This window comes from Falco rusticolus, chromosome 5 (assembly GCF_015220075.1).
Source record: "Falco rusticolus isolate bFalRus1 chromosome 5, bFalRus1.pri, whole genome shotgun sequence".
Classification (NCBI taxonomy): domain Eukaryota; kingdom Metazoa; phylum Chordata; class Aves; order Falconiformes; family Falconidae; genus Falco; species Falco rusticolus.
This window is the reverse complement of record NC_051191.1, coordinates 35,544,573-35,565,887: the sequence shown is the minus strand read 5'-3', so window position 1 is coordinate 35,565,887 and position 21,315 is coordinate 35,544,573. Positions and strand designations below refer to the sequence as shown.

General features: G+C 41.6%; 1 protein-coding gene across 1 annotated transcript in view; it reads left to right on the top strand.

The window, feature by feature from the left end:
- Positions 1-1,546: 1,546 nt before the first annotated feature.
- Positions 1,547-21,315, top strand: part of RAP1B (RAP1B, member of RAS oncogene family) — a 32,847-nt gene continuing 13,078 nt past the window's right edge. The window contains exons 1-2 of the mRNA XM_037388801.1: positions 1,547-1,661; positions 20,249-20,333. Of these exons, the coding sequence (XP_037244698.1) occupies positions 20,277-20,333 (57 nt within the window). The 5' untranslated portion in view covers positions 1,547-1,661; positions 20,249-20,276. The remainder of the gene's footprint in view (positions 1,662-20,248; positions 20,334-21,315) is intronic.

The following is a 21,315-nucleotide window of genomic DNA, read 5'->3' as shown; positions in this document are numbered from 1 at the left end:
ACCAAGAGATTTGTCTGGACTTTGGAAGAGATTTTATGACGTCTGGGATTTAGGAGCAACACTCTAAAAGAAAAACATTTTTAAATGCGTCACTTTCTGGACGCCTTGAATCTAGATGAAGCTTCTCTTACCAAGGGCAGTTCATTTCACCGGTCATTCTTTGATGGCATTTGCTCTGAGCTCTAGTGTCTCTGTCTCTCAAACATCACCCAAAGCTGTATGGTCTCCAAGCATTTACAGCAAGGAACTCTCCATCATGCAACTGGGGGAAATGTAATCTCTCTCTTTATCCCTTTTCTATCTCTGTCCCACGAACAGAAAGCCTGTGCTTCCTCCACACCCACACTCCTTGCCAGAAGCCTCACTGCAACTTCCTGTCAGTTTTACACACTCTGCTGTGGACTTCCTCTGAGCAAAAGTTTTATCTGAAGGTACCACGTTAACTATTTGCTTACTGTTTCCTAGAAACATAAATGCTCATTTATGTTTAACCTTTATCAATCAAACCCTTTGTAACTGGAAAATACTAGTGACACTCTGGAAAAAAGTGACTTATATTATTTAGGACTGAAATAAGAGAAAGGCTAAAAACCACCTCAATTATTTGCAGGCAACAGGCATCCTGCTTTGTATCAGCAAGGGCTAATGATAGGCAGTTTGCATCCAGAGGTGTAATAATCCACAGTTGTAAAAACAGCAGTATGTTGCACTTGCAAAACACTCTTCACCCATGGACCTCAAACCCCTTTTAGAACTGTAAGTAATGCTGCCCTGGCATTTATGTTTCCGGTTCTTGATGTTCTAAATTAACTTAAAGCAACCGCAACGTGCTTTTCACCCACCTTCGAGCTGTAGCTAACCTACGGCTCCTACCTGGGGCCAACGAGAACTTGGGGAAAGAGGGACTTGTGTGACCCCAAGGGACGTGCCGCTACGGAGCACGAGGTGTCTTCGGGAACCTCTGCAGGCCCGCAGGGCGCCCCTAGGCTCTGAGCTCCAGCCCTGCCGCGCTTTCCCAGCCCCTGCAACAGCACGTTCAGCCCCTGCTCCGTCTCCCGGCGAAACCCCCCAAGCCCAAAGCAGCACCGCTGACGACGAGGGCCCGCCCCCGGCCCCCACACGGCCCGGGCCCGGCGGCGGCCCCCGCACTCGCTGCCACCGCAGGCGGCAGGCCGGGGACAGGCCGGGGGAGGCCTCAGAGCCGCGCGGCGGGCGGCCCGGCCCGGCCCGGCCCGGCGGGGTTTCCAGCCCTGGCACCATGGCCCGAGCAGCGGCCGCCCCCCCACCAGTCGCCGGTGCCGGGGGTGTGCCCGCGGGGTGTCAGCGCCCCGCGGGAGCGGCGCCGCCCCTCGCCGCCCAGGCGGCCGCCCCGACGTGGGGCCCAGCGGGCGGGGGGCGCGGGGGGTGGGGGAGGGGCGGCGCGGCCGCCCTGCCGCGCGCCTGCGCAAGGGGAGCGGAGCGGCGAGGTCACCCCTCCCCTCCGCGCCGCCCCCGCCCCGCCGCGCCAGAGCGAGGCTGGGCGTGCGGCGTCACGGCGACGGCCCCAAGCCGCGCCCCGGCACAGGCAGCGAGAGGGAGCGGAGCGGGCGGCGGGCGGAGCGCAGCGGGCTCGGCCGGCGAGGCGGCGGCGGCGGTTCGGCGGGGAGCGGGGGCGCTGTCCGGTAGGTCGCGGCGGGGGGTGCGGGCCGGGCCGCTGTGGCGGGGGAGCGGGGAGCGGCGTGTCTGGTACAGGTGGCGGGGCGGGGACCGGCCGGTGGGGGCGGTGGCGGCGAAGGCGGCGGGGGGGGGGGGGAGCGGCGGCGGGGAGCGGCGCGCTGCCAGGGAAGGGGCACGAGCCTGAAACATGGCGGAGGAAGAACTGGGAGCCGCCGCCTCGTCCGGGCTCCGGCGCGGGGGGACACCGCAGGGGGGCGGAGAGGGGAGAGCGGGGCGCCGAGGGGCAGCTGCTGCCAGCCGGGCTGAGGGCCCGGCCCTGCCCTTCGCCGCCATCCCCCTCCCGCCGGTCCCCGGAGCAGAAGTTGGAGCGGAAGCGGAAAGTTGTAACCCCGCGGCTCGGGGCCGCGACGTGGGGCCCGGCCGGGTGCGGGGAGGGGCGGGTGACGCCCGGCTCGGCCCCGCCGCGGGCGGGGAAGGGGACGGTCCCCGGCTGCCGCCGTCGTTGTCAGCGGGAAGTCCGAGCCGGAGCCCCACCTAGTCCGGTCGCCGGAGAGAAGCCGCTCGCTCTTTCCGGCCGGCGTGCGGGGGCGAGGCGGGGGGGCGGCCGGGTGCGGCCCGCCGGTGCCCGGGGCGGCCGCGGAGTGGGACGGACGGGCAGCGTCGCGGCCAGCGAGTTCCCCTCCTGCTTATCGCAAAACATAAAGGAAAAGGGGATGACAGGGATGTTCGTCTCGTCTGAACACCCGGCCACCACCACTACCCGTGTCAAAGCAAATGGAAGAATTTGACAGACGCTTCCTGCGCCAAACCCGGCTAATAAGCCTGAGATCCGCATATCCTTCTGCCTGTGTTGGTGAAGAAGTGGTGGAACGAAAGTGAAGTTTGCAGAGGGGAAAATAAAACCAAATCCGAGTATTTCTGCACTGGCCTCAGATTACAAAAAGGATAATAAACCAAGGTTTCCTGCAAAAAAAGATCGGTGTGCTTTTACTCCCATTTCCATCTTAAAGGGATGGGTTTTGCCATTCAGGGTAAAACACAAAAAAAGAAAAGAAAAGTCTTTTTCTATACTGTTGTGGGGTATGATAGTAAGGTAGTATGGTTCCAAGACAGAGGGTGTTTCAGAGATGCCTGGCTTGAAAGTCGCACAGATTGTCTGTGTGTTCTTGCATTCATATGTTTTGATTAGTGTAATTTGTTATTTCCAGCATGTAACGGCTACATCTTATCCCAATGCGAACTGTGTACACAGTTTATGACAAAGGCTTTTCAGTATTCTTTCATGGTAAAATATACATTGAAATTACTGTTATAAAAAAGAAGATACAAAACAGTCTTCTTTTTCATAGGTTATAATTAAAAGGTAAAGAAGCAATCACATTGTCTTATATCATAACCATTCAAAATCAAATGTAGTTCCCTTTGGAAGGAGTCGTTTTCCCCTCTGTTGGAAACTTGAAAAATTAATCAAAATGTCATCTTTTGTATGACTTGCCTCTGTTAAAATCGCAAGTGGGGGATAGACACATACATACACACACAAAATAACCACTAACAAACTTGATATAGTAAAGTGTTTTCACTTTCTTTACTCATTGCATCTTTTTTTATGCTTGCTCAAAGTCTGTCCTGTAGATTTCATTGTAGCTAAGAATGAGCTGAGTGAATAGTGGAGGTTACCTTGGCTGTTCACATCAAAGGCTTTGCAAATAAAGTAACTGATTAGATGCAGGGTTTTATTCCTTGGTACCTGCATATTTTCAGGGATGCTGCTTCTAGTGGTATGAACTACTTTAAGTTCAAATTGCAACTGTGGTGCAAAGCTTCACGATTATCTGTAGCTAAATAACGGAGTTTTGAGTTGCACCGTATGATATAACTGTCATATATCTTTTTGCGGCAAAACTGATCATACTTGGAGCACCAGTCTGCTGGGTGAGTGTGAAATAATGTGCAAAACAGAACTGAAAGACTATAAGTGTAAAAACAGAATTTGGGGGCGGGGGGAGGGGGCAGCGGCAGCAGCAGAGCCCCAGTAGTCTTTTTACTGTCTGTAACTGCGTGTCTTGCTTCTGTTACTACATACGTGCACCAGATAAGTTTTCTGAGTGGAATTAAAATTGTGCTATTTTGTTCCAAAGCTCTGCTGTAGGACAGTTCATCAAAAATAAATCTGAAGTGAGCCATGACAGTTCTTTTTGTGCTGTGCCAGTTTTGCAGAGTAAAACTTGACTGTCTTTTTAATTGAGAACCTTTCTGGAGCAGAGGCAAACAGATGGGAATCTAGGTGAGGGCCTACAAAAGGAGAGAGAAGTTACTTGTATGGCTGAGGAAGGAAGTGTGCTGAAGACTGTGCACTGTAGCTTGTGATCTAACAGTTACTAAATGTGACTTGGGAACTAAAACGATTGTCCACCTATCATGTGGGATGTGTAAAGTGCAAGAGTAACAGAAATACTTGATGCTTACTGCTGTAGTGCCAATCCTATCATCTGCAGAGCTCTGCTAGCTGCTCCTAGTTAGGTATGAGGTGCTCTTCAGGGTAAGAGCATCTTGTAGGTAGCAACAGGCATTCTGTTGTTCTTGGGTGTATGGTAAGAGGGTAGGTGGGTCCTTTATGAATTGGCCTAAGTAACACTTAGATGACTTTTGGATACGTAACTGATGTTTGAGAGTGTTCTTCAGGGTAAGTTCAAGCTGTTGTGAGTTTTAATCAAAATTGCTCTCTTAATAAACAGATCACTAGGCATACCCTGTGCAACAGAAGTTCATGTTTAGCTTGTGGCTGCAAGCACTGCCACTCTTTTGCCTCAGAACAAATACGAAAGCAGACCGAAGTGCACTGTGTAATGTCAGTGTGTTGAATCCCTGCTGAGTTGGGACAGGCTTTTGCTGTGTTCTGTTGCATCTAGGTCAGGTAGAGGGATATTTTAGACAGCCTCCTTGTTTGGAGAGATTAAAGGAGTATCTACAGTAACTACACCTTCATATTCGAAGGTAAACTTTGTTTTCCTGCTGAGACATGGCTAAGGTTGTCTGTTTCTATTCTTGCATAAAGCAGGGAGAAGGGAAGGGGTTTTTTTGCTACTTGAATGCTTGTTAATAAGGAACCTGTTTTCAGAGTTGTTCAGCAGTTGACTACAGTAGAGCTTTAGTATCTCACTTAAGCATCTAATGTATCACTTTCTCCTTGGGACCTGTCAACCATGAAAAAACAGAGTGGGACAGGCGTACTAGAAGCAATATTCTGATGAAGTTTCTATGGCACTTTGCCTGTAGTAGGCAAGCACTATTTGTAGAAAGTCAAAGACCTTGTCTGCTGGCACAGAATGTTTCTTCCATGGAGCAGTTGAATGAGGCTACCTTTAAAAGCAGCAGCGGGTTCTGGCTTGAAGCTGGTACCTCTTGAGCTTTAGAATGCCTAAAGAAATGCCGGACAACTAAAAGGGAGAAGGGTGGGGGTTTTTTAATTGTTGTGTGTGCCTGTGTAGTATATGCTGTTGTGAGCTCCTGACGTGTTCCTCTCCTCTAGCAGCAAGGAAAGGGAGGAAGGCTATAAGCGCCAGGTTGGAAATCTGCCTACTAGGCAACTTTTGAAATATAAATTTGAAATATAAAATTATTTGGGGGCCCTCTAGCTATTCAGGATGCTCGTTTTTCAAGAACAGTGTTTTAATAGTAACTCTTACTACTGAAGCAGTAGAGTGACAGTTATTATAAGACCCTACAGGAATGTGTGTAGCAGAGTTAAAGGAACTTTTTAGAGTTGAACCAGGAAGAGGAGGCATTTGACAGTATCTTGTATGCTGTCCCACTCACATTTCTAGTTATTAATCTAAGAACTTGGTGTTATTTGAAGTAAATCCCTGATAGGCAACTATGAAAAGAGACTGCCAATTACAGTACACATGGTTAGTTTATTCCTGGCCAAGGGAGGAAGGCCAGACCATAGTGCAGGAGGGGGACAGCCTAACCCTTCTCATGGACTGGTGTTTGTATCCTGTGGCAGAGAAGCAGCATCTCATGTTTCTCTCCAGACGGAGATTCTCTTCATGGAACCCCTAGTTTCTTAGATCGCTTTGTATCATTCCTGCAACTGTTGCAGCACAGCAAGGTGTCCTAAATCTGAATGACTTGACCAGGTCTTCTGCTAGAAGGATATTGTGTGCTGCTGTTACTCGTTCATTAAATAATTTTCAATATATGTCTATTTGTAGAGCTGTGAGAAACTTTGTCATTGAATTTCTGGACAGTATTGAAGAAGTGGAACAGGAGAAAAGGTTCCCTACAGTTACGAACATAAACTAAAAGGATCTGTAGTTACTCTTTTTTTCACAGAAACTCTGAGGAGAAAGTGCTTCTTGCACAAAAATTTGTTGACATTGAGGTGAATGTTACTCTCACTTGCTTTAATTATAACACTTATTAGAAATACTTGATTTCTGTAGGTAATCCGGGTTAAAGGAAAAGATGTAGTATAACAACATTTTCTTTAGTGTGGTTTACTGCATAACTTTATGTGAAAGTTTGGGGTTTTTTCTTACACGAATTTGCTGTTGCCCAAATAGTGTATGTTGGCCAGCCTGCTTTTCAGTTAATCTAAAATAAGATGTGAACACAGATACTCCCTGCAACTGTTTCTTCTTGTTTCTCTGTATTAGTAGTTAGCTTTTGAATTCTTGTTGTAGTTTTTCCACTCATAATCTCTGTTTCTGCAACCTAACCAGTTGTGCCTTTACTTTTTTTCATGTCTGCAATGAAGGGAAGTTTCTTAAAAGCATTCTACATATATCAGGAAGAAGCAAAAAGAGTACCACCACATCATCTGTGTTAAAGATGAACTGCAGGTAACGTGAGTTGCCTATGTGGAGTTCAAGAGGGGAGATACAGGAGACAGAAGACGTGTATGTTGCTAGGGGTGGCACTTCAGCACTACTGAAATCGAAGTGTTTTCAGTAGTTGCAGGGCCAGACCAGCTACTTCTATGTTTTTCTAAAGGTTTTGTTTATGGTCAATATTTTTTACTTGAGATGAAGCTAGAATGCCGAACAGTGCTTGGACTGGATCAGAACGCAGACAATACTGATAGTTAAGTTGTGCGGTTAATCAAACTTCTATAACATCTAGTCTGATACTTCCCCCCTAAAGTGATTCATTAGAAAACTAGTGGAAAGCTGCTATGTGTTTTGTTTTTTCTGAATGTGGAGAAGGCTAGACTGGAATGTGGAGTGGAAGTAATCTATTAAGTGGAAGTTACTTAAGAATCTTACTCTCTGCAATAAAGTATTTAGGACTAGATTTATTTGTTTATAGTGTGTCATTTACAGTTGCGCCTGGACACAGAGCCATGCACAACTCAGTCTCATGTGCTCAGTTAAGTGTAGGGGCAGACAAACAACATACTGTGCAGGAACATCTTATTAATCTTGCAGATGTGAGGTGGTTAAGGTGAATTGTTAGACGTTAAGATGCAGTCAGTAACCCTCCTATCTTTCATTGTGAAGCTACTTAGAAGGTAACTTTCTGAAAGTTTGATGTACAAGATGACCCATAAACATAGCCTTTGTGTGATTGCTTTTTGTGTTCAGTATTGATGAAGGATTTTCTCAGGGTTGGGAAAGTGTATAAATGAATACAGCATGCAAAATCTTGACTCTTAGTTTCTGGAGTTACGCAGCATGTATAAGGATATACCATTACTGTCTTTCTGTGACCCTTCTGGCTTGTTTAAAATGGAGATTTGATGGGCAGTAGGCATTCTGTGAGTGTGGTGGGTTTATTTCTGTTCAGGGAGTGGTCCTTTTGTTACTTACTGTCTATTGTTTATATTGGTGCAAGTGTCCAGAAAATACTATGTATTTTCGTGGGGTTTATGATGAGCAGTATCAGAAATGAGTTCTTGGCAAGTGTGAATTGATCTTCAGAGTTCTTGCACATAAACCAGTCCACTGATGAATTTTCAAGATAGTTTTATATTAACAGTATTTACTGAATATAAGTATACAATTTGAGATGCCTTGGACTTGTGTTCTCAGTGGGCTGTAAAATGCTGTGTTCAAAATCCAGCTTCTGCTGACATTAGTTATTTGAGAATATGCCATGCTTCTCCTGATGCTGAATTGTCATCTTAGCACTTGGTGGAAACTAAGTGTATAGTACTCCTGTGGCACCAAGAAGGAGCACTGGAAGAGGCAAGAATAGCTGATGGTCATGCTGGAGAACCTCTTTGATTTTTCCAATACATCTTTTTTGACTTAAGTTGCACATTAGGTGGGATCTCACCAAGGAAGAGACACCCTGTTACTTGATATAGATCATACTGGACATCGTATAAGTTTGGAGGCCAAGAGAGAAGTCTGCGATACTATAATAAGCAGACATTCATAACTCATCTTTTAACTGGATGCTTGGTCTTCAAATGTTCTTACTTTTTGGTGTACAATTTTCTACTTGCTTTTTATATCTGAATACTAAAGCAGAAATAGGTATCATTCAGAAATGCTTCTTTCTCTCTTTGTATGTTCTTACAGTTTATTGTTACCTTTTCACCTTTCTTTGTATTTGAGCAAGTCCTTTGCCTTTTTTTAAGGATACTTTGGTGGTTTGGTTTTTTTTCTGATCTCCCTAAACTTTTTATTTCAGGAAATGCTCTAAGCTAAATTGAGGTTCAGCCGGAGATCTTGCATAGAGAATTTAAGTGTGGTAGCTGAAGTTCTTCAAAAATTGAGTGGCTGAAAACAAGGTTTTACAATTAATTGCTTTAGACCACTGTATTTGCTGGTGTTTGGCATCCTTTTGATCTTTGTGTTGCTTTTCATCAAACTCTTAAGAGTAATATCAGAAAAGCGCTGTATCTATATGAGTAGGAATTACAGTGAGAAAGAAAGATTTCATGTGAAGCCTCAAATAAAAAGATCAAGTAAGTTGCACAGTTTTATTCTTGAAGAACAAAGAAATCCTCATGCTTTTCTGCTAGAAATTTGGGTTCTGTTTAGCCAGGAAACTGGTGAAGGAGCAGCATGAAGTGCATGTTAGTTTGGACTTAATTTAATTACTGTAACCAATATATTAAACAATGTGCAGTCTTGCTGACTGAAAGTACATCCTGCTTCTAGCCAGAGGCAAGATCTTAAGACACAATTTGCAAATACTTTTTTGACAGACAAATATATAAACTTGAAAATATTTGTATTTTCAGGTAATTTTCTCCTTCCATTGCTTAATCTTATAGTGGACTACATGAAATCTGGTGTGATAAGTTTTACAGAGAAAAGCTGAAGCCTCTTTTCCAAGCTGAATGCTGAATCTCCTTTAATAATAAAAGTGAAAATAAGGAACCATTCATAGCCTTACCTACAAAAGGTCAAAGTCATAGATCCCAAGAACCTAAATAGAGAGTGCACTGGTTAAACTGGGAGCACCCAAAGCAATGTGGAAATACAAGGCTGTGGTTTCATGAAGGATAAATTTACTTTGCTGGAACAGTCAGGGTGGGCTAAAGAGTCATTCTTCCGCTCAGGCTTTGACCAAAATATAGGTTGTTTTGAGATGTGTATCTTTAACTTGCTGAAAGTAAGTGTCTTCTCCAGTAGAAGATTTAGGATGTTCTAGTAACACTTCTTTAAATGCCGTGGTGGTTGTCATAGTTTAAATAATAGATGACTCTTAGAAGACCAGACATGCTGATTTGTATTCAGAAAGGTTTTCCCATTCAAACTTCTGGAGCTGATTTTAAATTTCAGTATGCTTTGGACATCTTCTACTACCTTATCAAAGTAAAGCAAAGTGAGTCTTAAGGTACAATGGGATTCTTCAGAAAATGGCAAGCTTTGAAGATGCAGAGGAACCAAAAAGCATGGTCTAAACAAGAACTAGAGTGATCTTAAGAAGATTCAAGTAGACTCGATTAAAGAAGTTTAACCCTCATTAATTTGGTAACTCTCTGCTAAAGATCTAGTCCATATAATAGAAAGTGGTGTGGGGATGAGTGTGATTCAGATTCATTTGGTTAAAATTACTTTTTTTTTCTTTTTTTTTTTTGTGTGTGTGTGTAGGTGTCACTGTGTCTATGAGCTCAGGCTTGCAAGTGTGAATTGCTTACCTTTGGGTTCCTGCTCATAACTGTCAGATTTTAACCTCTCTGAAATACCTGACCCATTAAAAATGAGACTTGGGCCTGTCTAAGATGTATCAGCTGCTCAAAAAGCAGATGCAGAACTATGGCAGTTCACAGCTTGGCATGTTATGATAAGTCAGCATTTGGTTTTGGGAGGAGGGGAGGCGGGGATGGTTTGGTTTGGGTTTTTTGTCTTTTTTTTTTTTTTTTTTTAAATACTCTGCTCGGAAGCTTGTGACAACTTAGCAGTTACCTCAGAAACAACCAGGTTGTTGGCAGAGTTGCGGAGGTCAACTTCTACAGTTGTCATCTTCTAGTCAAGGTGTGTTTGAGTTGAATGTTCCCTGAGGAGCTGCCATCCCTAGGTTCAAGATACTACTGCCTCACTGCCCAAAACAGAACAGGATGTTCTGCCCAAGTTTCAGCCACTTCAGTTAAACATTTCAGACCTTTTGCAAACCCACCTTCATCAGTGGATTCAGCTAATAAAGTTAACTGAAAAGAAGCAGTTAAGGTTGCACCTCCATTACTGCAGGGCCAGCAAAACCATGTGGCAGAAGATGGTAGTTATTGGTGGGTGTTGGTGTATACTTTTTTCAACTTAACCTCAAGACAGATGTCTCAAGCTTTAACAAAAGAACTGTTTGTGAAATTAGGTATACTTTGGGTGACCTCAAGTGACTTTTGCTGCTCACATTCAAATATTGTGTTTCTGTTAGGGAAGTATTGATTGAGAGGTCAAAACAGACACGAGTTACAATTACTCAGGACTTTGCTGATACGGTTCATTTATCATGGAAGAACTAATTTTGTTCCTGTTAATGAGTGCTAGTAGCTAGTATTCTCAATTTGCATAGAATCAGTGTCCTTTCAACAGATAAAACTTCTAAACTTAATTAAAATGACATACGGGAATTTGTAAGACTGCTCTCAGGCTACTAGCATGATTTGTAATAGAATTACTGCAAATGATATATGGAAGAATACTTTGTATATAAAGGGCCTATACCAGCCGGTCTTAAATGGTCAGTAACAATAGATCATGCAGTCATGAAGGAAACATATATCTGTGCCTTGATGATGTGTTAGTAAGGTAAACATTTGTGAATTGAAACTTTTAATACCGAAGACAGTGCAAGAAATGGTACCTTGGGATACAAGCTCTGGCATTGCCGGGGTTGTATATGATGTGTTGGTTATAGGGAAGAATAGACAAGAGGAACAAAAATTCAGGTGGTATTGGAACTGCAGTTGAACTGAGCATTGCATTATGTCAGTAGAAGGAAACCCAATACAAGGCTTTACTGGTTCAGCAGCCAGTGTCACAATCAGAGTACAGATAGGATTGCCAGATGTTAAGCAGATATCACGTGGAATTTGAGGCTAGGTCTTGTTTCTACAACAGAAGTTAATCTGCCTTTTTCCAAAGTAGAGTATCTTAAGCCAACTGGCAAGTTTATTCTTGAAGTAACTTTCAAACTGCACACGAGTGCATTTTTACTAGAGAGGTATCTTGACTGCTGAAAATTTCCATGCCTTACTTGTCCTGCTGTTTTTAATTGTTTTTGTAGCTTGAAAGATAAAGTTACTGTAACAGTTATGAGGAGAAACAAATGCTTATACCTGCTTTTAATCAGAAGGATGCTTATCAGGTAAAGCATGTTGCGTATACCATGATGTGCCAATCCATTGATTGCTAAAAGTTTTAGAGCTAAATACTGTTTATTCTCTGCAATGACAGTAGAGCCAAATGTACAGCAGTAAGTTGCTGTCTCAGTTCTCAAAACTTGCTGTATGGTTGAATACTTAGCTTATGCATAGCAAGGTATCGTCAAGTGGTAATTATGCATTCTCTGAATTTAATATATTTGTATTTTTTAAAATCTGAGTGGTGGTCTTTCTGTTTATTGTCTGCCTGGATTTTCTTTGCAAGCATAAAAAACATTTGCAATTTAATTTCTTCAGGAATTCTGAGATCATCTTTTCAGCTGGAAATCTGAATGGTAGAACATGCAGAACTTTCATGGAGGACAGTGACTATTTTACAGAAGTAGGGAGAAAATGCAAAACCATAGCAAACAGTTACCAAAAAATAAGAACAAATCTGATAAATGTTACAAATTCCAATTGGGGCTTAAATAGACACTGTAGCTTAGGTTTTATAAGGGACTCAAGTTTTGAATTTTTGCACGAAGTTGAAACTTGAACTCTGTGTTGAAGCATAGCATATTTTTAGTAGCTTAATGTTCATTGCATCACTTGCTTTGAATTTACTTTTTACACTTTGTATGAAACTACAGCAAGTTGCACATGTCTGTTAGTCTTTTGTGTTAGGAAGCTTTCATCTTGAGATGGTGGCTTCAAGCAGGCCAGTTTTCATCCTTAGAACCTGTGTTAAGTTTATGTTCAGTTTTAACATCTAGCTGGGAAGTAACTGAGTTAAGGGAGAAAAAAACCCAAAACCCACCAGATTTTATTCAGCTATACTAATTATAGACAGTGGAACTAGTCTCACAAGGTAAGCTCATGTTAGCTGCTTTGTGGAACTTGTCACTGTGCAGTATTACTCAAGATAGCTCCCTTCAATGAAAGGAGGAAAACTTAGTTAAGCTGTGGATAAGTGTCCCTATAGGCAGGTCAAGGAGCATCTTAAACCTCAGCGCCATGTTTGTGCTGTAGTAACTTGTTCTGAGGTGGTTGGTATGTTTTCATGTCACTGGATAAGCTTAGTCACCCAGACAGCTTTTTGAAAATCCTCTGAAGATTCTCTAGTGTCAGTTAAAATATTTGAACATGATTGAAGAAATACCGTTGTCCAAGAGAAATTACTGTATTGGTGCCCATAAAAACTAGCTGCCCAACTGATAAAATACGTGTCTGTTAAGAAGCTGTCTCAAAACGAGGTAAAAACTGGAAATAAAAATTGCTTCTAGCTTTGTTTACGGAACAGTTGACTCACTTCCAAAGAGTCTGCATTAGTAATGAAATAGCTCTACTTCCAGGAGTCCTGGGTATAAAAGCCTTTAATTAGACCTGATGAGCTTTTCAGTGTATCTTGTCTTCAGAATTGATTTCTGAGTAATGTTTTCTATAAATAAGTGTGAAAGTCAGCTCTGGAGTATTTTAGCTTCTTTCATAAGACACACTGCTTACCCTGTTGAGTAAGGATTATCTGAGTTGCATCTAAAAACTGGTGAAAATGAACAGGCTTCCACTTCAGGTTATGTTGTAGGTTGCTGCTTATACCCTGAGATTACTCTGGGGAAAAAAGAACCTTCTTGGAGCTGAGGGATAAGAATTTTGGACTTCCCCTTACATGTAAGTATTTGGGGAATGTTAAGAACAGCACACATCCTCTCTTCTCTAATTCATTGCTTCCCTGAAGAAGGGATTCTAAACCAAGAGACTCAAAACTTAGTGGAATCCGGGTGGTACAATTAGAAAGTTTGGCTGTCTGAGTCTGCTCCAGTACCAGAAGTGGGAAACATCTTGTCTGGAAAGACTTAATCCTCTGACCTTGGTTGGTCCTGTGACTGAACTAGAGCTATTTTTCCAGATGTCTGACCATTGGTGTCTTGCTCCATCTCAGCGCTAGTATACCCTCTGAGAAGCAGGTTTTTAGTTCCTTGGCTTTTTTTCCCCTCCACTGCTAATTGTAAGCAGGTAAACCAGTTGGTTAATTTGCTTTGTCTGTTATGTTAATGCTTGAAACTTTTTCCTCATGCAAACAGTTGAGATTAATTTAGGAGTGCTATTCCCAAGGTGGTTCTAACAAAGCATCTCTTCCAGAGATAAAAATGTGCTGGGGCAGAAGCATTATGAAAATTTTAGTGAATACACTGCAATTTCTCAATACAACCAGAATGTCAGGGTCTGAACAAGAATCATGGTGTCTGCAAAGTGCTGAATAATCATGATGCCTTTTGAAAACGATAATGTTTCTCAGATGAGTATTTGTTTAATTCTGTACTTGAACAACTAGTTCAAATAAGCAAGTCTTGGGGATGTCTTTGAGTAGTAACTGTATTTAGTTCATGTCTTTGGTCTGCAGCTGAGCTCTAGTTACAGTGTCATTTGATTTAATATCACTTGGAAAGATTGTATTATTAACTTTCCCATTCCTCAGGTAACAAAGTTGAATCAGAAATGAAAATTTGAAGCTGAAGGAGTTGAAAGAAAACTAAATTCTACGAAAAAAAAGAAACAAAACCCCCAAAATCCACCGAAAACATAACAACGCGCTTTCATAACTATCATATCAAGCTCAGTTATCAATGGTATTTGAACTTTCCTGAATTCTTTGTTGCGTGGTTGCTTTTCAGGAAAGCTTTACAAAGCAGTAAGTGTGCAGTTTCTTCATTTGCTGCTAAAGTAGGATTTCTTATTCCTCAACTTTCTTAGCATCATCACTTTGGTTTGCCTTTTTCTGGAGACATGCTTCAAGAAAATGACGGAGAGGCACTTTTTCCTGGTTTATCTGACAAGGGCAGAAGTGGAAAGCAAGTTCCATGTTCATGGTCTTTGACAGATGTGAAGCTTTTAAGATGCTTCATTTCTAGTGACTTGTTCTGGTTAACCTTTCTTCTGTGCATTTATTCAGAGATCTGTTCATCCTTCAAAGAGAATCTTTATGGGAAAAAGTGTCCATTTCTGTCCATGTGAAGCTGTTGCTCATCTAGTTTATCAAGTGCTTTTAAGAGGTATGCCATGAAGAAGGAGAATTAAGCAGTTAAATTAATACACTATACTAATACATTCATACATGCATTAATTAGAGAAAGTAATATGAACAGACTAGTGAGAGGGGCTTCACAGATGTGGTGGTTTTATGGACTGTATGTTTCCAGAAGTGTACAAGGCAGTTACTGAAGTGCCACTGGCAGTTAATGGAGGCAATCTGAAAGCAAACTGTGTAATTTCAAGGGATTGTAGTACTTGACATCATTAGAATCCAGTCCAGTTCATGTGAAAATGCTATGTCTTGAAGAGTAATTTCCCTCATTTTTCTAGCTGAATCTTGCATTAGACATCTCCAGAGTTCACAGTTATGTCGAACATCTGTCCATATAAATACTTGACTCAGCAGTTCAAAGCCAAAACCTGCTCCAATTAAGAGGAAATTTCTTTAGCACCTGCATGGAGACCAGTTAACAGTATTTTCCTGCCTAAAGATGGAGGAGCAGAAAAATGAAAAAAGCAAAGGAAGCTGGCATTGCTCTCGCTCTTTGCAGATCTGTCATTGTAAAGGTAGCCAGCATCCAAAGCAAAATTTCTTTCTTGAAATAGACTCCACTAAATGAAGAGGGATTCAAACAGGTTACTTGATTTACTTGGTTAGGAATAAGTTTAAACTTGTATTTAATTATTGAGTGATTAGGTGGATACTTCTCATCAACTGTCTAATAAAACTGGGAGGTTTTTGCTTATCTGTTAGTTATCATAGTCTCTTTATTTCTATTGTGGACCCTTGACTATACCAATTTTACAGCCCTGAGATGAGGTGTTCTGGGGAGTACAGACAAATACTATTGTTAGGCTTAACACTATCATATTCTAGAAATTACGGCCATGCTGTGATACAGCTGTAGCTTTAGAATGCTAAGTTGTAGATGAGGAAACATGTAAACCTGAATGTCTCCTTATTTGAATGGCTGAGGTCGTGTGATCTAATGGTCCTTTCTCCTCCTTTCCAGTTAATACATTTCTTTCTGATAGCTTTAGAACTGAAGGGTATCATTGAAATGACTGGTCAGTGCAGACTGCTGAAAATTATTGTTCAGGTGCTAAATTGAGCTCTGTTTTGACTGTACAGATGGTTTCATAATTACAAATTCCTCCAAAGTTCTTCCAGTAACTTATTTTTTTGGGGGGTGGCAGAGGATGACAGTATGTGAAATGCAAGGCACAGGCTTTATAAAGAGGTGTTCCATGCAAGAAATCCAGTATCAGTTTTAGAATGGCTAGAGAAGTGCACTTTTTTTTTCCAGGCAGAAAAGGGAATCCACCAGAATTTTGCACTTCCATCCTGCCTTTTATAGTTTGCATCTCTTTCAGCAGTTCAACTTTTTACTTCTAATGTCTTGCTTGAAGCTTAATGGCTTCTGTTGTTTCAAATACTACTATTGGGTAACTGAAAGGTGCTTTTATGGCTTAAACCTCTACTTTTATACTTCATTGTCTTCCTCCTCTGCCCCTACTCATTTGTCATAAATGAGTCAAAAGGAAATCCTCTTGGCACTGGATAGAGCTGAATACAATATTAGTTCCAGAGTCAAGCATTGTATCAGTCTTAAAAGTAAAGTTACAGCATGGTCGAGGTTTAGGATGCAAGCAGTCTGTACAACCTGTGATATGAAAAAATGGGTTTGAGCTACAGCAGTCAAGTCAGGCTAGTTGGGAATCGCTGGAAAGTCAAGTTCAGGCAAGATCAGAGCCCTAACTCAGTCTGGAGCACGCTTGCAGCCAACAGGCATACTGATCAGTGAAGGTGCATGATAGGCTTTTATTATACCAAATAATTTGGCAGACCTCAGTGTTGTAAAGCAGCTCCTACCTTCATGGGCTGGTTGCTTCTTAGCTGAGAAGGTGGCAAAGACCTGTATGTAACCAGAAGTTCTCTTAACTAGGAATTGAGGTTTTCTGTTAGAAAACAGTAAGAGAAAGGTAAAGTGACATCAGGACTGTTCCTCAAAGCTGTTGGGGTGGTGGATCTAAGCGGGAGCAAATGATAGATGGTGCTTCTGCTGCATGCTGTGTTAGAGATCTCCAAGTTTGCTTTCTTAAAGTGTTTTGGAGAATACATTGGTTTGTGTTTCATTCCAAGATGTCATGGCCAGACTATCTGATGATGATTGATGACTTGCAAGCTACTTCTATGCTGTATAGGTGTGTGTATATATAAAGGATTACTGTGTGCTCCCAGTGAGTTAGGGAGTAACTGTACAAATGACAAACAAGTTCTTATAGAGAAAGAGGAAATCGGTATCTAAATTGCTCGTTGCCCAAGTTTGGGTGGAAGGTCAGAGAAACATTTGAGTGAACTACAGTCTGGCTTTGTCTCATCTTCAAAGATCTTAAAAAAAGCTTTTTGCTTGGGTGCTTCAGAAATTAAGATGATTGGCTAACCAATGTGTAATAGTGTATAATACTTTAATTATGTACCACCACTTAAAAGTAGTGAAATTGGTTCCAGAATGTTGTACAGCAATTGGATATTTAGGGCTGAACTTCTAAATCTAGATACTGAAAGAAGCTTTGGCTTGCGTTAAATTCCTAAATCCCTGTTTGAGATCCAAAATGGAATTAATTGCTAGTCTCTCACTAAAACCAAGTTTGTTGGCTGCTTCTTCCAGTACTTGGAATTTTCTTTAAGGAATTTTAGATCATTCAGTAAGAAAAAGTCACAAATTACTCAAAACAGTAGGTAAAACAGGTATTTGGTACCCGCTGCTTAAGTTCTGTTACTCCTAAATTAGGCACTTTTGGTACTGACATCTCCATATTTAGTTGCTAACTTCAGACTGAAAAACTCAGTTTAAACTGTAGTGAAATTACTGCAATTCACTCAGATTACTGTACTGGGATTTCCCCTACACTGAATATCTTTGTTATTCTACTGACACCTTTCCAAAATTAAAGGCATAACTAAATGTTTTAAAGAAATGACGGGTAATGTAGTTATAGGCTTAACTCATCATGAGTTTGAAAGGTGTGTTTCAGTACAGTTAGAGACAATCCTTTATTCCTCTCCTTTGTAGAAAGGCTGGACGATTTACAAGTCTGTGGATCTAATTGAACATCTACAGTGGTGCCAAGTAGATGAAACTTGTGGTGTGAATGGTTCTGGTGATCCATGTTTGCAAAAAAAATCAGTGTGGGAAAGGAGAAACAGTTTCTTAAAGTCAAGAGTGAAAAGTTGTTCTGCTAGGTGTGAAAAACACTGAAGAGCCCTAAAACGTATTGGTAAGAGAAACCTGTGGAGACCTGCTTTGCTGGGCATCAGGTCAGTGATTTTTCCTTGTATTCCTTTTGCTTAAGGTGCAAGGAATGGTTTTGGTAAGCTGAAAGACTGCTCATTATGTATTTTGCAAGAAGAAAATTAAAGAGGATCTGGCCTCTTGCTTTCTCAGTCTTCTGACAACGTGGAGTTAATCAGTGATAGTAAAGATGGACAGTAACTTGTAGGTGCTCTTTTTCTATGCAAATCATCTTACCATTTTGTGCTAAACACCTAACAGATGGTGTGACTCCAGAGATGCTGTGAAATTACTATTGCTGAGAAGGGTCTTTCTTACCTTACTTCTGCTGCTTGTCTTGTACAAGTACTTGTGCTGGATTCCCTTCGCTTCTCTCCCCCAGCCCCCAGGTTATTTGTCCCCAGATTATTTGTCGGCTGGGGAGGGTTTCATTCTTTCCCCTGGGGTGGAGAAGGGAGAAAACAGGTAACTCAGTCGGGTAAGTGCTAGAGCCCCTGCAGGAAAGGAACTGAGATGAGACCTCCGTCCCAGGGCAGCAGTAAGAGTCCTGTTAGCTCAGTTGCTAGCAGGACTGTTTTCTTGAGCATTATAACCCAAAGATGTGTCCTTAAATTTTGTTTTGTTTGCTGGTCAGTTTTGAACGAAGATGAGCAAGCAGATCTGGCAGACAACTGTAGGCAGCCCCACTAGCTAGTGTGGAAGAGGGGAACAGAGGTAGCTTGTAGAACAATGGTCTCGAAAGAGTATTTTAGTTGCCTCCAGTTATTCATGAAACTACAGTCATTATAACTGCAGTTAGATATCTAGCAAAACATTAATCAACTTTCAGACTTAAGAAGGGATCAGTTTGAAAACTGACTTCTGGGATCCTGCTGTTCTTTTTGAGAAATGTTTGTTTGCTGGAAGGAGGTTGGTTTAATTTTCTTACACAGATCTCTGTGGTTCTTTGTTTAGTGTTTAAATGTTTCAGAATGAGAAAATGCATGTTACATCCTCTTGGATAATTGTTTCTTATTAATAGTAACTGTTAGCTTTACTGTAGTAGGGTTTATTCAGTATTTCTTTATGGGAGAACAGTAATGAGGTAGAGGAAATACAGTATCTGATGGTTTGCAGCATTTTATCGTAGCTGCATTAAGAGTTGATAGTTTGAAAATGGCCACTATTAAAAAAGTTAACTAAGCCTTTTTATCAAACCCTGCTTAGTGTACTGGATTTTAGCATCATGGTTGTACTTTGTGCATATAGATCAAACTTTGTGTCAGTAGATTTGGTTGTTACTTCAAGTAAATAACTGCAAGTAAAGAAATGCTGTTGCCTAAAGAAGTTTCCCATTTTGTGTGGGTTTTTTGGTCAGCATACTGATGCTTTCAGCTCTTCAGAGGGGACTGGAGACATTTCATGTGTATTGGCTTGTACGAACCAATTCATTTACGTGTGTACATACATGCAATTACAAAAACTTGTGTGATATGAAATAAGTTTGGGGGATGGGTGAGCAGAGGATGTACTAGCTGTGAAATCTGAGAAACTTTTTTAGAATTACTGTGTTAGTACCGTAGGTAACTAACATTAGCAGCTGTTTACCTGATAAACCTATACAATACTCTGTAGCTGTTATAAAACTGCAAGCTCTTTAGGCATCTGTGTCGCTCTTGGAAATACTGGGTTTGGTCTGTTGTTGCAAAATGTACGGTATGAGCAACTTGTGAGTGAATGAAAGATCTTGAGAAACCTGTGAAAAACCTTAATACTTGCTGTGACTATAGCTGAAAGGTACTACAGGCCCGTTTGAATGAAGAGATTTTGTAGATTTCTGGAAAATGTTATGAGATGAATATGCCTCACTGGATGGTTTACTGTAATCCAAGTAATTGGTCTACCAGTTGGGGTGAACTAGTTTCTATGCCTGATTCCTGCTGTAAATAAAGGAGTTGAATTCATCCAGAGGCCTCTGAGGAAGTGATACGTGCATATGGGTGTGAGCAGTTCTTGCAGATACTCATGTGCTTTCTTTGAAACACCTGAGATGCTTTAGCAGGATCATGATACTGAGGTCTTTATTACAGAGACTCTTAATCTGTGCTTGCCTCTTATCTAAATTACCGTTTCATGGGATATAAAAAAATCGGAATTTTAAAAACTTGCCAAGTCTGTACTGTGAAATTAGGTTAGATAACAGGTAAAGAACCACCATTATCCATGTGTTAAAACATGATAACAAGAAAACCTTGGAGGTACTTTATTTGTGCTGGATGAAAAAGTAGCATCATTCAGCAACTACCGTGTCTTGAATAAATATCTGTAGTTTCTGTATGGTGTAATAAAGTGACATCTTGCTTAGGTTATGCCTGGTTATGATAGTATATCTTGTGCATTTATCAGTTGATCGATATTTAATTGTTCATGTCTTGTTATATATGCAATCTTGCAGTGGCTGTCGTAATGGTAACATAGTTGTCCTGTTGATCGAAATGGTGAATAATTTATTGTGTTTCAGGTATTGAGGGTGATTTACCTCTTGCATCATGCGTGAATACAAGCTAGTGGTTCTTGGTTCTGGAGGTGTTGGAAAGTCTGCTCTGGTAAGTATTCTGTGAGGCAGTTCAAGTATGTTTTCTTAAGCTTCTTTTCTCTAATACACTCTCTACTACCTCATTTCTTTAGGTAAGCGTGCACAAATAAACATATCTGTAAGTAATGACTGCTGAGGGTTCCTGGCTCGAATAGGTACATCCTTTACCGGGTGTATCCGCATCTAGCGGTGCACTCTCACATGCTACTGTTTTTGTATGGGGTTGGTTGAAGGTGCGTGGTCAGTCTTTTGCCTGCCCTATGCAGCGAAGTGCATAGCTACAGCATTATGAAGGTCTCTGGCTTCACTGGATAACCCAGCCATAGGTCTGTGGGAAAAGCTGCTTCATGAAACTCACACGATGAAGTGGTTTGCCTATGTCTGGCCTTGGTAACTGCTGTCTCTAGAAAGGTCTTCAGGGTGCTGTTTGCTTAATGTTGAATTGCAGTCTCTAAAGCTCTAGGGTTTTTAGTGCAAATACAAATTTGCATGTTTGTAGGAAGTTTAAAATGTTTTCTACATCTTTCCTTGCAAGTAGATGTATAGAAATGGCAGGTAGATGATTGTAAACCCAAGAGCTCATGTATTTTAGTTAAATGATTACAGAGAAGTCTAGTCTGACCTAGGCTAGCATGGAAAAAGTTTGCAGAATATGATGTTCTCAGCCCACCTAAGAACTTCACGCCTTCCAGTTTAATTGTGCACCTTATCATAAGATAAGGTCTAGAGGTCCACTCTTATAAGGTAAGAACTCTTCTCTTACAGAGCGGTTCCTAAAGGAAAACCTAAAATGACAGATCATGTTAAATTGTGAAAGAACTTTTTCTTCACCTCTGAATTCTTTATCTTACTGCAGCATTTCTGGATTTGAACCTGTCTGCTCTGACTTGGCCATTGAGTCTTAAAGTTCCATATGACTTGTGCTAAAAACGTCCTGCGTGCTAGGTATAAGGAATATTCTACTGAGTCTAGTTAAGACTAGTAAATGCTGG